The 14,065-nt window shown below is 41.0% G+C and overlaps 1 protein-coding gene across 1 annotated transcript in view; it reads left to right on the forward strand.

The window, feature by feature from the left end:
• Nucleotides 1-14,065, forward strand: part of MYH9 (myosin heavy chain 9) — a 74,386-nt gene that overhangs the window by 42,934 nt on the left and 17,387 nt on the right. Inside the window, exons 8-20 of the mRNA XM_035128408.2 lie at nucleotides 714-812; nucleotides 1,840-1,983; nucleotides 2,835-2,930; nucleotides 4,759-4,877; nucleotides 5,734-5,886; nucleotides 6,846-7,019; nucleotides 7,465-7,638; nucleotides 8,087-8,201; nucleotides 10,793-10,986; nucleotides 11,928-12,049; nucleotides 12,480-12,549; nucleotides 13,123-13,283; nucleotides 13,893-14,001. Of these exons, the coding sequence (XP_034984299.1) occupies nucleotides 714-812; nucleotides 1,840-1,983; nucleotides 2,835-2,930; nucleotides 4,759-4,877; nucleotides 5,734-5,886; nucleotides 6,846-7,019; nucleotides 7,465-7,638; nucleotides 8,087-8,201; nucleotides 10,793-10,986; nucleotides 11,928-12,049; nucleotides 12,480-12,549; nucleotides 13,123-13,283; nucleotides 13,893-14,001 (1,730 nt within the window). The remainder of the gene's footprint in view (nucleotides 1-713; nucleotides 813-1,839; nucleotides 1,984-2,834; nucleotides 2,931-4,758; nucleotides 4,878-5,733; nucleotides 5,887-6,845; nucleotides 7,020-7,464; nucleotides 7,639-8,086; nucleotides 8,202-10,792; nucleotides 10,987-11,927; nucleotides 12,050-12,479; nucleotides 12,550-13,122; nucleotides 13,284-13,892; nucleotides 14,002-14,065) is intronic.

Genomic DNA, 14,065 nt, shown 5'->3' on the forward strand with positions numbered 1-14,065 from the left:
CTAAAGGGTTGGGGGAGGAGAGCACACAGGCATCTTTGCTTAGAAAAGGTGTGGGCGGATAGTGTTTTGAAGTTGTACTTTGAAGAAGCAACTTGCCTTTTATGAAGACAATAATATTTCCAGAAGAGCTTGGCAACCTTCGATTGAAGTGCACATGAGTATTGATCTTATAGCTACATTTAAAATAAGTACTTCAGAGTTCAGGAAGAGATCTTATGATCCAGTTCAACACTAATACACCATTTGTGAATTTGTGTTAACTCACGTGCACTATGGGCTCAGCTGCTGAGAGCCACGCTAGGGCAGAAGCCTCAATCTGGCAGAGTAATACCTGAGCTGCCTTTTAAACATACCTCATTGAGTCCGAAATAACAACTCTTTACATCCTCCCCTCCCCAAAAAACTTTTTATTCTGTCAAACTCCTGCAAGCTTAAAGTTCATGCAAACTGGGTTACTTTTTGTTTGAAAAATCTTTTATGTACCTTTTTCTTTAATAGTAGTATGGTGACAGAAGGAGAGGATAATATGAACAGAAGTCGAGCATTCAAAGTATAGAGGCTTAATTCCTGAATGTGAGAGGGTTTTGCAAAAACAACTGGCCCACTGGTATTCCAGTGTGGGTCTGAGAAAGATGCTAAGCTACCTGTGAATCTGTATGCATAGAACTTATGTAGACATGGGTAGTTGTTTTTTCTCCCTTAACTTTCCAAAGATCTGTTGGAGAAATCGAGAGCAATACGTCAGGCCAAAGAAGAACGGACATTCCACATCTTCTATTACTTGCTGACCGGGGCAGGGGAACACCTGAAGAGTGAGTACTTGGTGCTTAAATTATAGGCTCCTGGTTTACTGGTAGTCTCTTTAGAAGTGCTTTGCACAGGCATTCTGTCCTTTTTTTAACCCTTTCTTCTTGTATAGTCTTTGTTCCCCCAAGACTGATCAACTTTGTCAGTCTCAACCAATGTCAACATTTCCTTATCTGAAGGCTGTACTGAGTTAATTAAGGACATGAGAAACACCAAGTTAGGAGTGTTAACAGCACTCTTCGAATACTGCAAAAGAATTTACTGAACTTGCAGCAAGTAATTGCCCTTCACATGATTTACGGGTGAGAATACAGGCAACAGGGAGTCACTGTTTTTGTAAGTAAGCTGGTTCTGCTGCTTTCTCTAAGGGTTGTACCAAATGGGTTATTGAAGTTAGACACCATTTAATTGAAGTTAACCCAACTAACCATTTTTTGTGGGGGCGGGATAGTTCTTACCTGTGTACCATACAGTGGTACCTCTACTTACAAATTTAATGCGTTCCGAACACACATTTGTAAGTCGAAAAAAATTGTAAGTCGGATCCCATAGGAATGCATTGGGAGAAAAAATTCATAAGTTGAAGCAACCCTATCTAAAAATTTGTAAGTAGAAAAAATCCTATCTATACCGCATCCAAGATGGCGGACGGAGCTCCCTTCGTAAGTAGAAACATTCGTAAGTAGAGTTATTCGTAAGTAGAGGTACCACTGTACTACTGTTGCTTAACTATCAGCAGAGCAGTATTTAGATCTCTAGATAAGGAATGAAAAAAAAAAGATTCACTTGACCTTTTCAGATGGAAGCAACATTAAGCTTCTGCTTAATGTTGAAGATCTAGCAATTGCTAGAATGCAAGAATCCTTAGCCTAGGGTTTAATAGAGGAAGCCTAATGCAGGCATCCTTAATACCGCGTAGTTGTATACTGTATTTGAGTTGTCAGACTTGTCATATAAGTTTAGCCTTGCTACTTGCCCTGAATGTTTACCCTGAGGTTATGCACTAATGTTTAAACTTTATTGCCTCTTTAGATGACTTGCTGTTGGAGCCCTACAACAAATACCGCTTCCTTTCTAATGGGCATGTTACAATCCCGGGTCAGCAGGACAAGGACATGTTTCAAGAGACGATGGAGGCAATGAGGATCATGGGCATTCCAGATGATGAGCAGATTGGTATGAAGCTTCTCAAAAGAGCTTTAGATGTGCAAGTGGTTTGTGGTGAAGATTGCTAAATAACAGTGAAATCCCCAAGCACCTGGATACTTCGAGTTGTTAAATTAGTGATCTGCATGTGCCTATCTGGGGATGTTAGATAGTGGCCTTTCCCTGCATTCGGGTTAATTTTGTCAAGTACCCTCTTTCTTCAAAGAGAGGTTTCAAAAGGACATTCTCTCTCTCTCTCTCTCTCTCTCTCTCTCTCTCTCTCTCTCTCTCTCTCTCACACACACACACACACACACACACACACACACACACACACAAAAGCAAGTAGCTTGCCAGCCTACATTTCAAGCTGCCCAGCTTTCTTTCCACGTTATTTGCAAGATTGGTTAAAACAGCTGCTCCTACCGCTTTGTGTTGTGGATGAACATCCAGTGTAAAGGTTTTGAGATGTGTAATTTGTTGCGTATTTAGCAGATTAATTGCGCTGCAGAAAGCATGCTGGGGATACCACATGTTCAGGAAACAATGAAGAAATGCAAAAATATAACCAAAAGGGGAGGTTTGGGAAGGCTTAGAAAATTCCAAGGTTTGTAGAAGTACCAAAAAATATTGAGATAAAAAAAAATAAAGGTGGATGACCCTCCCAAAACATGGCTGTTGGGTAAGAGGAGAAATGGTGTGGAGTATTGTGGAGGAGGCCATGGCTGACTGGGATGGTGAACAGAAGCATTTTGTTGCAGATCCATTTGTGCAACTCTGATATACCAAAAGGCTAGTGGGGATGAAACAATTGGCCGTTTGTTCATCTGTGCCTGCTGCTTCTTAAGTGACATGTAGTAACTTTTGGGTGTTTTCTTTAGGTCTGCTGAAGGTGATTTCGGGTGTTCTTCAGCTTGGCAATATTGTCTTCAAGAAGGAGCGCAATACAGACCAAGCCTCCATGCCAGACAATACAGGTAAATAATTTCCCCCATGGGCTGGAAGTCGGTGCTGCTTTGTGGAAGAGCCCACTTCTTAAAATGTTGGCATCACATGTGAAGTCAGGCGAGAGTGGAAAAATGCATTGTAGTGAAGTCTAGTGAGTGTGTGCAGCACAGCAATACCCTTGATGGCCTTTTGATGTAAACTGGATATCCTCGGTAACTGCTGTTGCCTCCTGGTGGCAAACATATTATCTACATGTAAATATTGGGTCATCCACTGTCTAATTGCAACCACCTGTGAATAGGCACATGTAATGCCTGTTGCTATTACATTATAGAATGCAGGACAAGTGAAGGAAGGGGTGCAGAATGTAGGGAAAGAGAGAGGGAGCAGTGTCAGTTGAAAGGAAAGATGCAGAAGAGAAATGAGGGAGGACATAGGAGGAAGCGAGTAGACAAGGCATCAAGAAGGTCAGGAAAGCTGAACACGGGCAACAAAACTAATAGATAACAAGCAACTGTGTATGATTGGGATTAACTACAGTAATACAAATGATTGGTTTGGGGTTGGGTCACTTGCAGGAAGTTGCTCATCAAAACTAGATATTGATTCTTGATCTGTAGGAGTGAATATCTCTCCTCATCTATATTTTAGAACAAGTATGCATTGCAGACTTTCTTGTGCCAGGCAGAAGGTGAATGAGGGAACAGCCAGAAACTGAGTTCCAGTTGTGTAATGGGAGCTGGCATGCGTTTAGGACGAGTGGGGTTGTGATGGAACCTTCCAATTTGGGGCTGAAGCAAATTAGTTTAAATGTCACACTTCCCTCTAATATCAAATGTGAAACTCCTAACTCTGAGACACATGCTTGTGTGTTTTGAAATTGCTGTGATCATGGTTTCTGGCATTTGAACATCAAAAGTTGGAAATTTGATGCCAAACCAGAGGGGCAGTAAAACCTTGACTCAGTAAGCCAGACTTGATGTCATCTAAAACTCAAGTGCATTAAATGGTATGGGTAAGTGTTCATTGACAACTGAATCAGGGTGTCTTTCATGCATAAATGCTCATGCAATTGGTGGAGCCACCAGCAGGTACTTGAGTCTGCAAGAAATTGTAAAAAGCCAAGTGTAAGCTGTTGAAAGACCTTCAGAAATCAGCAGACCTTTCTTGGTAACTCTGAATTTAGGGCTTAAACTGATTTACACCTTGGTATTCAGGCTTGTAACTGAGATATTTCTTTGGTAGTGCAAGTCTGTCAATCAAAAACAAACAGAGATTGTTGTCATCCTTTCCTAGAAAACCCAATAACTATTTTATGATCACGTGTAAATCTCCCTGTTCTTTCAATGTGGAACTCCTAGGTGCATAGGGTTAGTAGGCGGGTTAATAGGCAGGCATCTCTCATCCAGTGACCAGACTTACTCCTGCCTGATTTCAGCAAGCTGCTGCATACTTTGCCTTCAGATCATCCACTAAAACAGGCATCCCCAAACTTGGCCCTTCAGCTGAATTTGGGACTACAGTTCCCATCATCCCTGACCACTGGTCCTGTTAGCTAGGGATGGTGGAAGTTGTAATCCCAAAACAGCTGGAGGGCCGAGTTTTGGGATGCCTGCACTGAAACCTAGAGTCTTTCTTAACAACTGAGTGGCATACACAAAACAATAATCACTCCTCTGTATATCTATCTGTGGCACACAAAGAAGCAACAGTTTCAGCTTTCCCTGTGTTTGAAAAGTTGTTAGGTTCCCTTATATGACACACACTGCAGAACAGTGTACTTAAAAACACTCATTTTTCATAGTAAAATAGAAGAAACAATACTAAAACTTTGCTTTTGCTCTTTCTCTCTTGTAGCTGCTCAGAAAGTTTCCCACCTTCTGGGTATCAATGTGACAGACTTCAGCAGAGGAATTCTCACCCCTCGCATCAAAGTGGGGCGAGACTATGTCCAAAAGGCTCAGACTAAAGAGCAGGTATGTTTTGTACAGGTTTGCAACAAAGACAGTAAAGAATAAGCAGTATCTTTACATGGACATGTAGAAAGATGATCAGTGGATCACATAAATGGTTCTAGAGACTGACCTGTCAAGTAGGTTTTCAAGGAAATGAGCATGAGCTGTGTGTTGAGAGTTAGACTGCAGTCCTATTCACTATAGTAAGTCCTATTGAATGCCATGGAGCTTACTTTAAACTGAAGGTGCATAGGAATGTATTTCAAGTCTTTAAAGGATGAATTCCCAACTGGTCCTAACTAGAGTCATTCTGTGAAGGTCCATATTGGAACAATGCAAAGAGTATTAGTTGGGAATGTTCAAGCTCTGGTGTTCATGTTTCTTCCCTGCACCCATGCACATTGCACACCCCACCCAGCAACATTCTGTATGTTCCAAAAGCCTTTTTTTGGGGTGAAAAAAACAAAATGAAAAACCCATCCCATATTTTATGCGAAGCATAATGGAGAAAGTAAGCTAAGAATATTTGCAGATTATACTTTGCATAATTTAGTTGATTCAAGATGATAATGTTCTGAAAAGTAAAAAAGCCATGATTTCACTGTTGGCGTCCCAACAGGCCAGAGGGAATTTCTCTTGAACTGAGTTGCCTCTCTTCTTGCTTTAGGCTTTTATATGGTAGTACCAGCCCTGTAGCATTGGCTGGTGCTTGCATGTTGTTTTGTAGAGGTGAGTATTTACGAAAGTTTTAACTTTCTGACAATTGAAGGGGCTCCTAATGATTCAGGCACTGCAACCTTAAATTTAACAATTGTGATAGTGTTTTTTGTGCAATCTGGTTTGGGTTGTACATGTGACTTTCACCCCCCTTTTTAAGGCTGACTTTGCCATTGAGGCTCTGGCTAAAGCCACTTATGAGCGCATGTTTCGTTGGCTGGTGATGCGTATCAACAAGGCACTGGATAAGACAAAGAGACAAGGAGCATCTTTCATAGGAATCCTTGACATTGCTGGCTTTGAAATCTTTGAGGTAAGTAAAGGGCAGCCGCACTTTTAAATTCCAACATACTGTGTTTGGATGTTAGTGTTGCTCAAGGAGGGATGTCAACTAAGAACCTCCACTTGAACTGTGGTCCCTCCAGTTTCATCCCAGGGCTCAACCATGAGCCATGAAGGAATGCAAGGGAGCCCACCTTTGATGTACTGGACCATAGTGTACTCCTACAACATAATTTTTCAGTGACCCCAGGCAGCAAGTAGGAACAAAATAGAATACTTTTGAAGAGAAGCTAGAGACATCCTTAAAGTCCAGTGTAAGTTACTCTTCTGAAAGACTGTTGCTTGGATCTTAACTAGGCTTCCACAAATGGAAGGTCTTCCATGGAGTGGACCAAGATCCAGCAGAGCATCCCTCTAGCAGAAAGAGGAACAGGCAGTTTTTGCTGATCACCCCCCTCCCTGCACTGTGTCTTATTGTACCCCAGAGTTCCCCCAACCCTCTAGACGAGGGGAGGGAAGGGGTGCATGGGATGGGAATTGGCAAATCTCGTTTTCCCCATCTACTGGTGGGAGCATTATGACTGCAACTCCCCTTAGGGGACACTTCAGCCAACATGAGCAAACTTAGGGTCCCATCCTAGTTTTTCAGTGTTAGATGTAATACTATGGTCTTGGTATGCCTGAAAAATCCAAAATGACTGTGTTTAAAAATGATTTTGGCAGAAATAAATATAATTTTTGCTGTCAAAAGTAAGAACTGGCATGCAGGATTGCTGCTAAGTGGAGAGCAGATGTCTGCTGCTCCAAGTTTAGAATTGATGCACAAATGAGTGCTGCTAAGCACCTAACAAGATGCCTTCTTCATCTCAGTAAATAAGGCAGTGGAGAAACCGTAGTTGAATGTTGGTTCAGAAATGGGGATACTAGCAGGTAACCGTTTGGTGGGCAGCATTCACCTAGACCTGCGTTGTTCTATTTTTCCGGAATTAGCTGAACTCATTTGAACAACTGTGCATTAACTACACGAATGAGAAGCTGCAACAGCTCTTCAATCACACCATGTTCATCCTGGAGCAAGAAGAATACCAGCGTGAGGGCATAGAATGGAACTTCATTGACTTTGGCCTGGATCTGCAGCCCTGCATTGATCTTATAGAAAAACCGGTGAGTGACTCATGCATCGTGTCCTGGGTAGTACAGAACAGTTATTGCAGTGAGCTTAAGGCCCTTATGCACAAACCTCTTGATTTATGCTAAGAAGCTGAATTTATGAGCTTATGAGGCCACCACCTTGCTGCAGCTGAGGTAGTTGAATGTGGTTAGTCCCTAGGTATGAAACTGCCAGGGAACAGCATGTAAGCAGCCTTGGGTTCCATGGTGGAAGGAAGGCAGGTTATAAATAAAAGATAATAAATGAACTTACAAAAACTCATTTAAATGTAGAATTCTTTTTTTATCAAAAGTGGGATATAAAAGGAGCAAGAAATGGGATAGTTTAGAGACTGCTTATGGCCAATCTGGAAAGCTGCGTTGCTAAGAGCAATTGATAGATTTCATTTTGTGCGCTTTTCTTGTTGCTGATTTCTACCTGCTTTTTTTTTTAACACAGGCTGGACCTCCTGGCATCTTGGCCCTACTGGATGAAGAATGCTGGTTCCCAAAAGCTACAGATAAAAGCTTTGTGGAAAAGGTGGTGCAGGAGCAAGGCACTCATCCCAAGTTTCAGAAGCCAAAGCAGCTAAAAGACAAAGCTGATTTCTGCATTATGCACTATGCTGGCAAGGTGAGCCCTTGTATTTGTAGTAGAAAGCAAAGCAAAGAGATACTACTGAATTGTGGACAATTTAGGTCCTGCTGATTTGAGGGTTTGTTTTATGCTAGTGAAAGCTTTGTAGTGATCAAGTTCCACATTAGGAAAGGAAGCAGCGTGCTCCCATAAAGGTCTACTACAGCTTTCCGTTCTTCTCACAGTGGCAGATTAAGCACTTGTTGACTAGCATTTCTGAGGTGCTCTGGATAATTCACATTGGTGGTATCCAACTAAGTCATAGCTGGAATAGACCCACTGAGGTCAGTAACTTAAGTTTGTCATGACTTGAAGCCCATTGACTTATGTGATCTACTCTGAGTTAAATCATACAAGTAAGCTATAATTAAGCTTCACCACTTAGTACAGTATCTCTAGAATCATGTTCTATTTCAAGAGTGGGGCAATCATATTTCTTCTCTAGGTTGACTACAAAGCTGATGAGTGGCTGATGAAGAACATGGATCCCCTTAATGACAACATTGCTACGCTGCTACACCAGTCCTCTGATAAATTTGTTTCTGAACTGTGGAAAGATGGTATGTAACCAGAGTTCTTAAATATTTTTCTTAAAGAGTGCTTATCCAATATGTTCAAGCACTTTATATACAGGGGCTTTCCACTCCCTTAAAATGACAGTGATCAGTGTGATCCAAAACTTGTGTATGCTTTATTCTGAATATTCTCCTCCTCCTGTTGCTGAACTGAGGAGAGATTGGAAAAGGGTCAAACTGTCAGGGGCAGGCAGCATCCCAGAATAACATTCAAACCGATGTTCCTTGTACTTTACCACATCCAAATATGGGATGTAATGAGATGAAACCAAACATTGCCTCTAAGGATTTCTTTGCTTATTCCAGTGCCATTAGGTATCTTGCACTTTGGATTATCTGCTTTGACTCTCACTGTTACTATCTCTTTTCTTGGGTTTTTCTTTGACGTCTCTGTTGCAGAGATGCAGAACGTTCAGAGAGCCTATTTCTATCAACAATTTCCTATTCTTCATCTAGAACCAGGTGACTGAGAAACCCCGGGTGTCGTGTCGTGTGTGATTCCTTCTAGAGCCATGCAAGAAATGCTTCCAATAAATCTTATCTGCCCCTTTACCATTCCTGCTTGTCTGTCTCATTCAGTCCCTCTGCTTTTTTGCTAGTAGACCCTCTTGGGCTTGGAAAATAACTGATCTTGTTAACAAGATGTGATCACACAAGCACAGCAACACAAAACACATGGATGGTACTGCTTTAGTGATTCATACAAATAGCTATCCAATGTCTTTGTTTAAACATAGATCTAGTAGGTGGCTTCTGAGAAAAAAATTACTGTATAAATTACCGTATTTTATAGCTAGTGGTGCCATATGGAGTGATGACCATATGTGGCTCTAACCTGAATATTTTTGTGTATGAGGAGCAGTAATTAGGTTCTCCAGTGGCTAAAGTTAGAACTATTAATGTTACTGATCCAAAGGATGCAGCTAATCATCCTGAGTGAAGTTTCTGTTCAGAGAAATTACATATTTTGCTGCCTCTGTGCAGAATGCTGATGTTTAGCCATCAGCTTTAAGAGAAGTTGCCAGTCAACTTTATGAATGCTTTTCTTAAGATTCCATTCAGTAACACAACTTGTTTCTACATCAGTCTTGACTCTACTGTTGTAGGGGATTTTGGGGTGTGTGTGTGTGAGGCATCATAATTTTAAGCCACAAGCACATTATCCCTTAGCAATGATCTTGTCTTTCAGTCTCTAATGCAGTCCTCTTTTTTGACATATTAAAGGTCTTCCTTTGAGTCTTGTTTTTTTAGGGGAGAAAGAGCTTTTGATAGCCACATGCTCATTAAGATATGTGAAGCAGTGGCTGGCTTGAGTGCACAATTCAGTGGTTTGGTGGATTACATTTTTTAAAAACCTGATCTATCCTATTAGGCTCATTCTGATTACTAGAATGACTATTTTGGTTGAACTATCTTTTGTCTATTGTAGTAATATTAAGAGAGGGGTTTAATCATCTTACATAATTTATTTCTTTTATGGCACATGGCCAACTGGTAAATAAAAGAATTGAACAAAAGGCTTAGTTGTTTTTAGCACTGGGGGACAGTTGCTGTGACATGCTAATACTAAACTGCCTCCTTGTGTCCAGTGAGACAAGCTGTTCCAGTTAAAACACACGCACATTATAATATGGCACACTGGGCAGTGATTTCATGAATTCTATCATTTATGACCCATGGGATATACCAGGGACAGACTCCTTAGCAGAGTGAAAAGGAGAAATGAATCTTGTTAATATATTTAGCTTACAGATGTTGTCTGGTACAGTGGTGCCTCGCTTAACGAATGCCCTGCTTAACGAAATGATTTTTCGAGCGGAGATTGCCTCGCTAGACCAATGTGTTTAACGAAAAATTCGTCTAGCGAATCGCGGTTTCCCATAGGAATGCATTGAAATTCAATTAATGCGTTCCTATGGGCAAAAAAAAATTTCAAAATTTTTTCAATGCATTCCTATGGGATTCGCTAGACGAATTATTCGCTAAAAGAAATACCCGTGGAACAAATTAATTTTGTCTAGCGAGGCACCACTGTACTAGAAAATGGATTTTTAAATCACATCTTATTCTCTACACCAGGTCTGATCAAATAATTTTAAATTTTTAAAAAAATCTATTTTAAATTTTACAGCAGGAACCCTGTAAAAAATTCCCAAGTGCAGTCTTACACAATTCCATTACTTGAATTGGTTGTATTCATTGGAAAATATTGAGTCTGTAGGGGCTGGCTTTGTGAGAAGTGATTTTCCTTTTTGGTCACATCAAGCATGAGAGAGAATATTTTGTCTAAATCAAACCCATTGTGCCACTTCTACTTTACTCCTAGACCTTGGCATAAAATTGCAGTTTAAAATCTGTCAGGCATGAGATGGATCTTAGTTTTAATGGTCGGCTGCTTTCTTCCCTCCTTGTTCTTGCCCAATACAAATGATGAATTGGACCTCCACATCTGTAGAGGAGTGAAGCAAATGGATCCTGCAAACTCCTTTTATCCTTATTGTATCCAGATATGTTAGGCATTTTCTCACCAATGCTGTTTAGGGGGAAATATTAACAATCTGGTGTCTTTCCTCTAGTTGATCGCATAGTTGGGCTGGATCAGGTGGCTGGCATGTCAGACACAGCATTGCCTGGGGCCTTTAAGACCAGGAAGGGCATGTTCCGAACAGTAGGGCAGCTGTACAAGGAGCAACTGGCCAAGCTGATGGCTACCCTGAGGAACACCAACCCCAACTTTGTCCGTTGCATCATCCCCAACCATGAGAAGAAGGTAATGCATATAAAAAGAAGCATTGTACTATACTCACATATCAGAAGTGACTTGAAGATTAATATAGATTGCCACTCTTGCCTGACTTCAAGGGTAGGGGATAATGAGGGGGAAAACAGCTGAATTTGTATGTGGCTGCTTTAGCTTGACTTGGAATGTGGCTGCTTTAGCTTGACTTGGAATTTTTCTTGTTAATCCTTTGCGAAATATGCTGTGTTTACTCACTATATGACTATTTGAAGGCACCTTTTCATTGCATTTGGAAAGATCTTCGCCAACCTAATGAGAAATAATGGCATTTACTTAGTACAGTGAAGTATTTAATTATGCCCTAACTTTCCATTTTAAAGAACATTCTTGGCGACTAGCAGTGGGGAGTAGGGGTTGAGAAATGAACATTTCCCCCCATAAAAATATATATAGGAACGGTATTTGTTTTACTTTTTGTTGTTTGCTGGCTGGCTTACAATAAACGAAACATACACCCTAGAACCCAGCACTGCAAGTGTTGCCTTCTGCTTGCACAATAGGACAAGACAACTTGCAGCATGGGAAAAAAATAGCTGCAACATAACAAAAGTAATCGTAATGAATAAGATTTTGAAAATACACAACCAAACTAAACAATTTCCACACAAACCTCAAGATCTAAAATATACAAAAACCCATCAGCAACAACCCACCGCCAAATCAACAACACCCCAGCCCAAGAGTCTGTTAAGTCACCTCAGCTTTTGTAGCTGGAGTTATTCAGGGCCCCAACCTCCCAGGCCAGATGGGAAAAGGCCTGCAAGGCAGGGATGTTGAAGCATGATTGTGACTAGGACTTCTCTTGGAGGGGTGCAATTTAAGCTGCTAGACATGCTCCTGTTGACTACCACCAGGGGATCCACAAGCATCTGCACTCATGTCCTATATAATAAACTGCCTTTTCTTCACAGGCTGGAAAACTGGATCCACATCTAGTTCTGGATCAACTTCGTTGCAATGGAGTACTGGAGGGAATCCGTATCTGCAGGCAAGGCTTTCCCAACAGAGTGGTCTTCCAGGAGTTCAGACAAAGGTAAAACTGAGGCATTGGTTTTAATCTGCATGGTATTGAATGCATTATGTGAAGAGCTCGTAGGTTGTCAGAGGTCTCTGCATGTAGTTTGTAAAGAGAATTGTCTTGCCAGTTAGCAGCCTATTATTCATAGGCAGACTTTTAAAGCCCCTGCTTAGCCTCAAGTAGAGTCAGAGGCCCACTCAGTAGTTAGATGGTGTTAGCAGGCCAGGGTCTTGTTTCCAAGACCACCTTCGCAACTCTTTTTGTCTGTGTTATCAGGTAACACCCCAGAGAGATCTTCAGTTGCATTCCTGCTAAGTGTGTTGAGACTTGACTGGATACCCTTCTTGACAATAGTGGTTGTTACACTGAGTTTACATGTGCTTCATAAAAACTAGCCAAATAAAAATATGAGCTAGTGATATAATGGTACCATCTTCCCTTTTAGATATGAGATCCTGACTCCAAATTCCATTCCCAAAGGGTTCATGGATGGAAAGCAAGCCTGTGTTCTGATGGTAAGTCCTCTGCTCCTGTTGTTGAGAATGAAAGAAGGGATTAGGGGAGCAATATGCAATCCATTAGGTAGACGTTTCAATAATTCATGTTTAGTGTTCTTATGAAAAGTGTGCCTCTATTGATGACCTGCTGGACTTTGGCTTATCACTAATGAATCATTACTATGGAGCAGTGTTCTTAAGTTGTTGCAATTTCAAGATGGAACTGGCATGCATCTGAATTCCACATTACCACATTCCACATTCTTTTAAGGCATGCTCTTCAACAATCTCTGGTGACAGCAGCTCCTAAACCACATACATTTTAAAGATGCACTTACAGTGCAGTCATAACCATGTCCTGTCAGGAGCAAGTCCTGTTGAATTACGTGGGCATTACTCCCTGGTAGTAGGAATTAGGATTACAGCCTTGGATTACTCTTTGTATGAGCATCTCAGCAGGAAAGCTCAGGTCTCTTTTATTTTCTTCAGTGGCATTAAGTCACCATGGAACAGTTTATGTGTGAAGAAATACACCACAATGCATTCTCTTCATTATTCAATGATAAATATTTTCTTCTCATTGCCATTTAGATCAAAGCCTTGGAGCTGGATCCAAACCTTTACCGGATTGGACAGAGCAAAGTGTTTTTCCGAGCAGGTGTCCTTGCCCACCTTGAAGAAGAAAGAGACTTGAAAATCACAGATGTCATTATTGGGTTCCAAGCGTGTTGTAGAGGCTACTTGGCTAGAAAGTATGTTGAAAGTAATTTATAATCCTCCTTGTTAGTTAACATCTGCATCCAATTGGCAATAAATTACTGGCATTCTGAATTCTAGATAACTTTGAAAAACACCATTTGGCCTTGGCTCATGATTTTCTAACAATTCAGGAAAGCTTGAGAGATTACTTCCAAGGTACAAACCAGACGGAATATCTAAATTCCAGGATGCTGAGCTTTCTGAAGTTCCATCTTTACTGTAAAGCTTACATTTGAATCAAAGTAAAATGTTACCACACTCTTAAGAATGAATAGGCTCTGGAACTTTCATCACATTTTGTACAAATACAAGAATAAAGCATCAAAATTATATTATGAAAAAGTGCTGATGGCATGAACCCAGTAGGACAGAACTAGACTGAGATGGGAAATATGGAGTGACTGGTGATTGAGTCATCTCCCCCCCCCCCAAATGTTCACACAAATAGTGTAAAGGACAAGCAAAAGAAAGCAAACATAGCGTTTGAATGGGAAAGGCATGATATAGTGGGAAAAGCAAATGAAATATTTTAATGTGGCTTTGAAAGTAGGCTATATAGCTTTTATCTGACCCTCTGCTTTCCTCACCTCTTCCAATTACAGGGCTTTTGCCAAGCGCCAGCAGCAACTAACAGCAATGAAAGTACTCCAGAGGAATTGTGCTGCCTACTTGAAGCTTCGCAACTGGCAATGGTGGAGGTTGTTTACAAAGGTACTAATCAGAGGAAGGATTCAGTGATAGGAAGTTAGGGTTCAGAGCCAAACAAGAGCATGTA

This window comes from Zootoca vivipara, chromosome 10 (genome assembly GCF_963506605.1).
Source record: "Zootoca vivipara chromosome 10, rZooViv1.1, whole genome shotgun sequence".
NCBI lineage: Eukaryota > Metazoa > Chordata > Lepidosauria > Squamata > Lacertidae > Zootoca > Zootoca vivipara.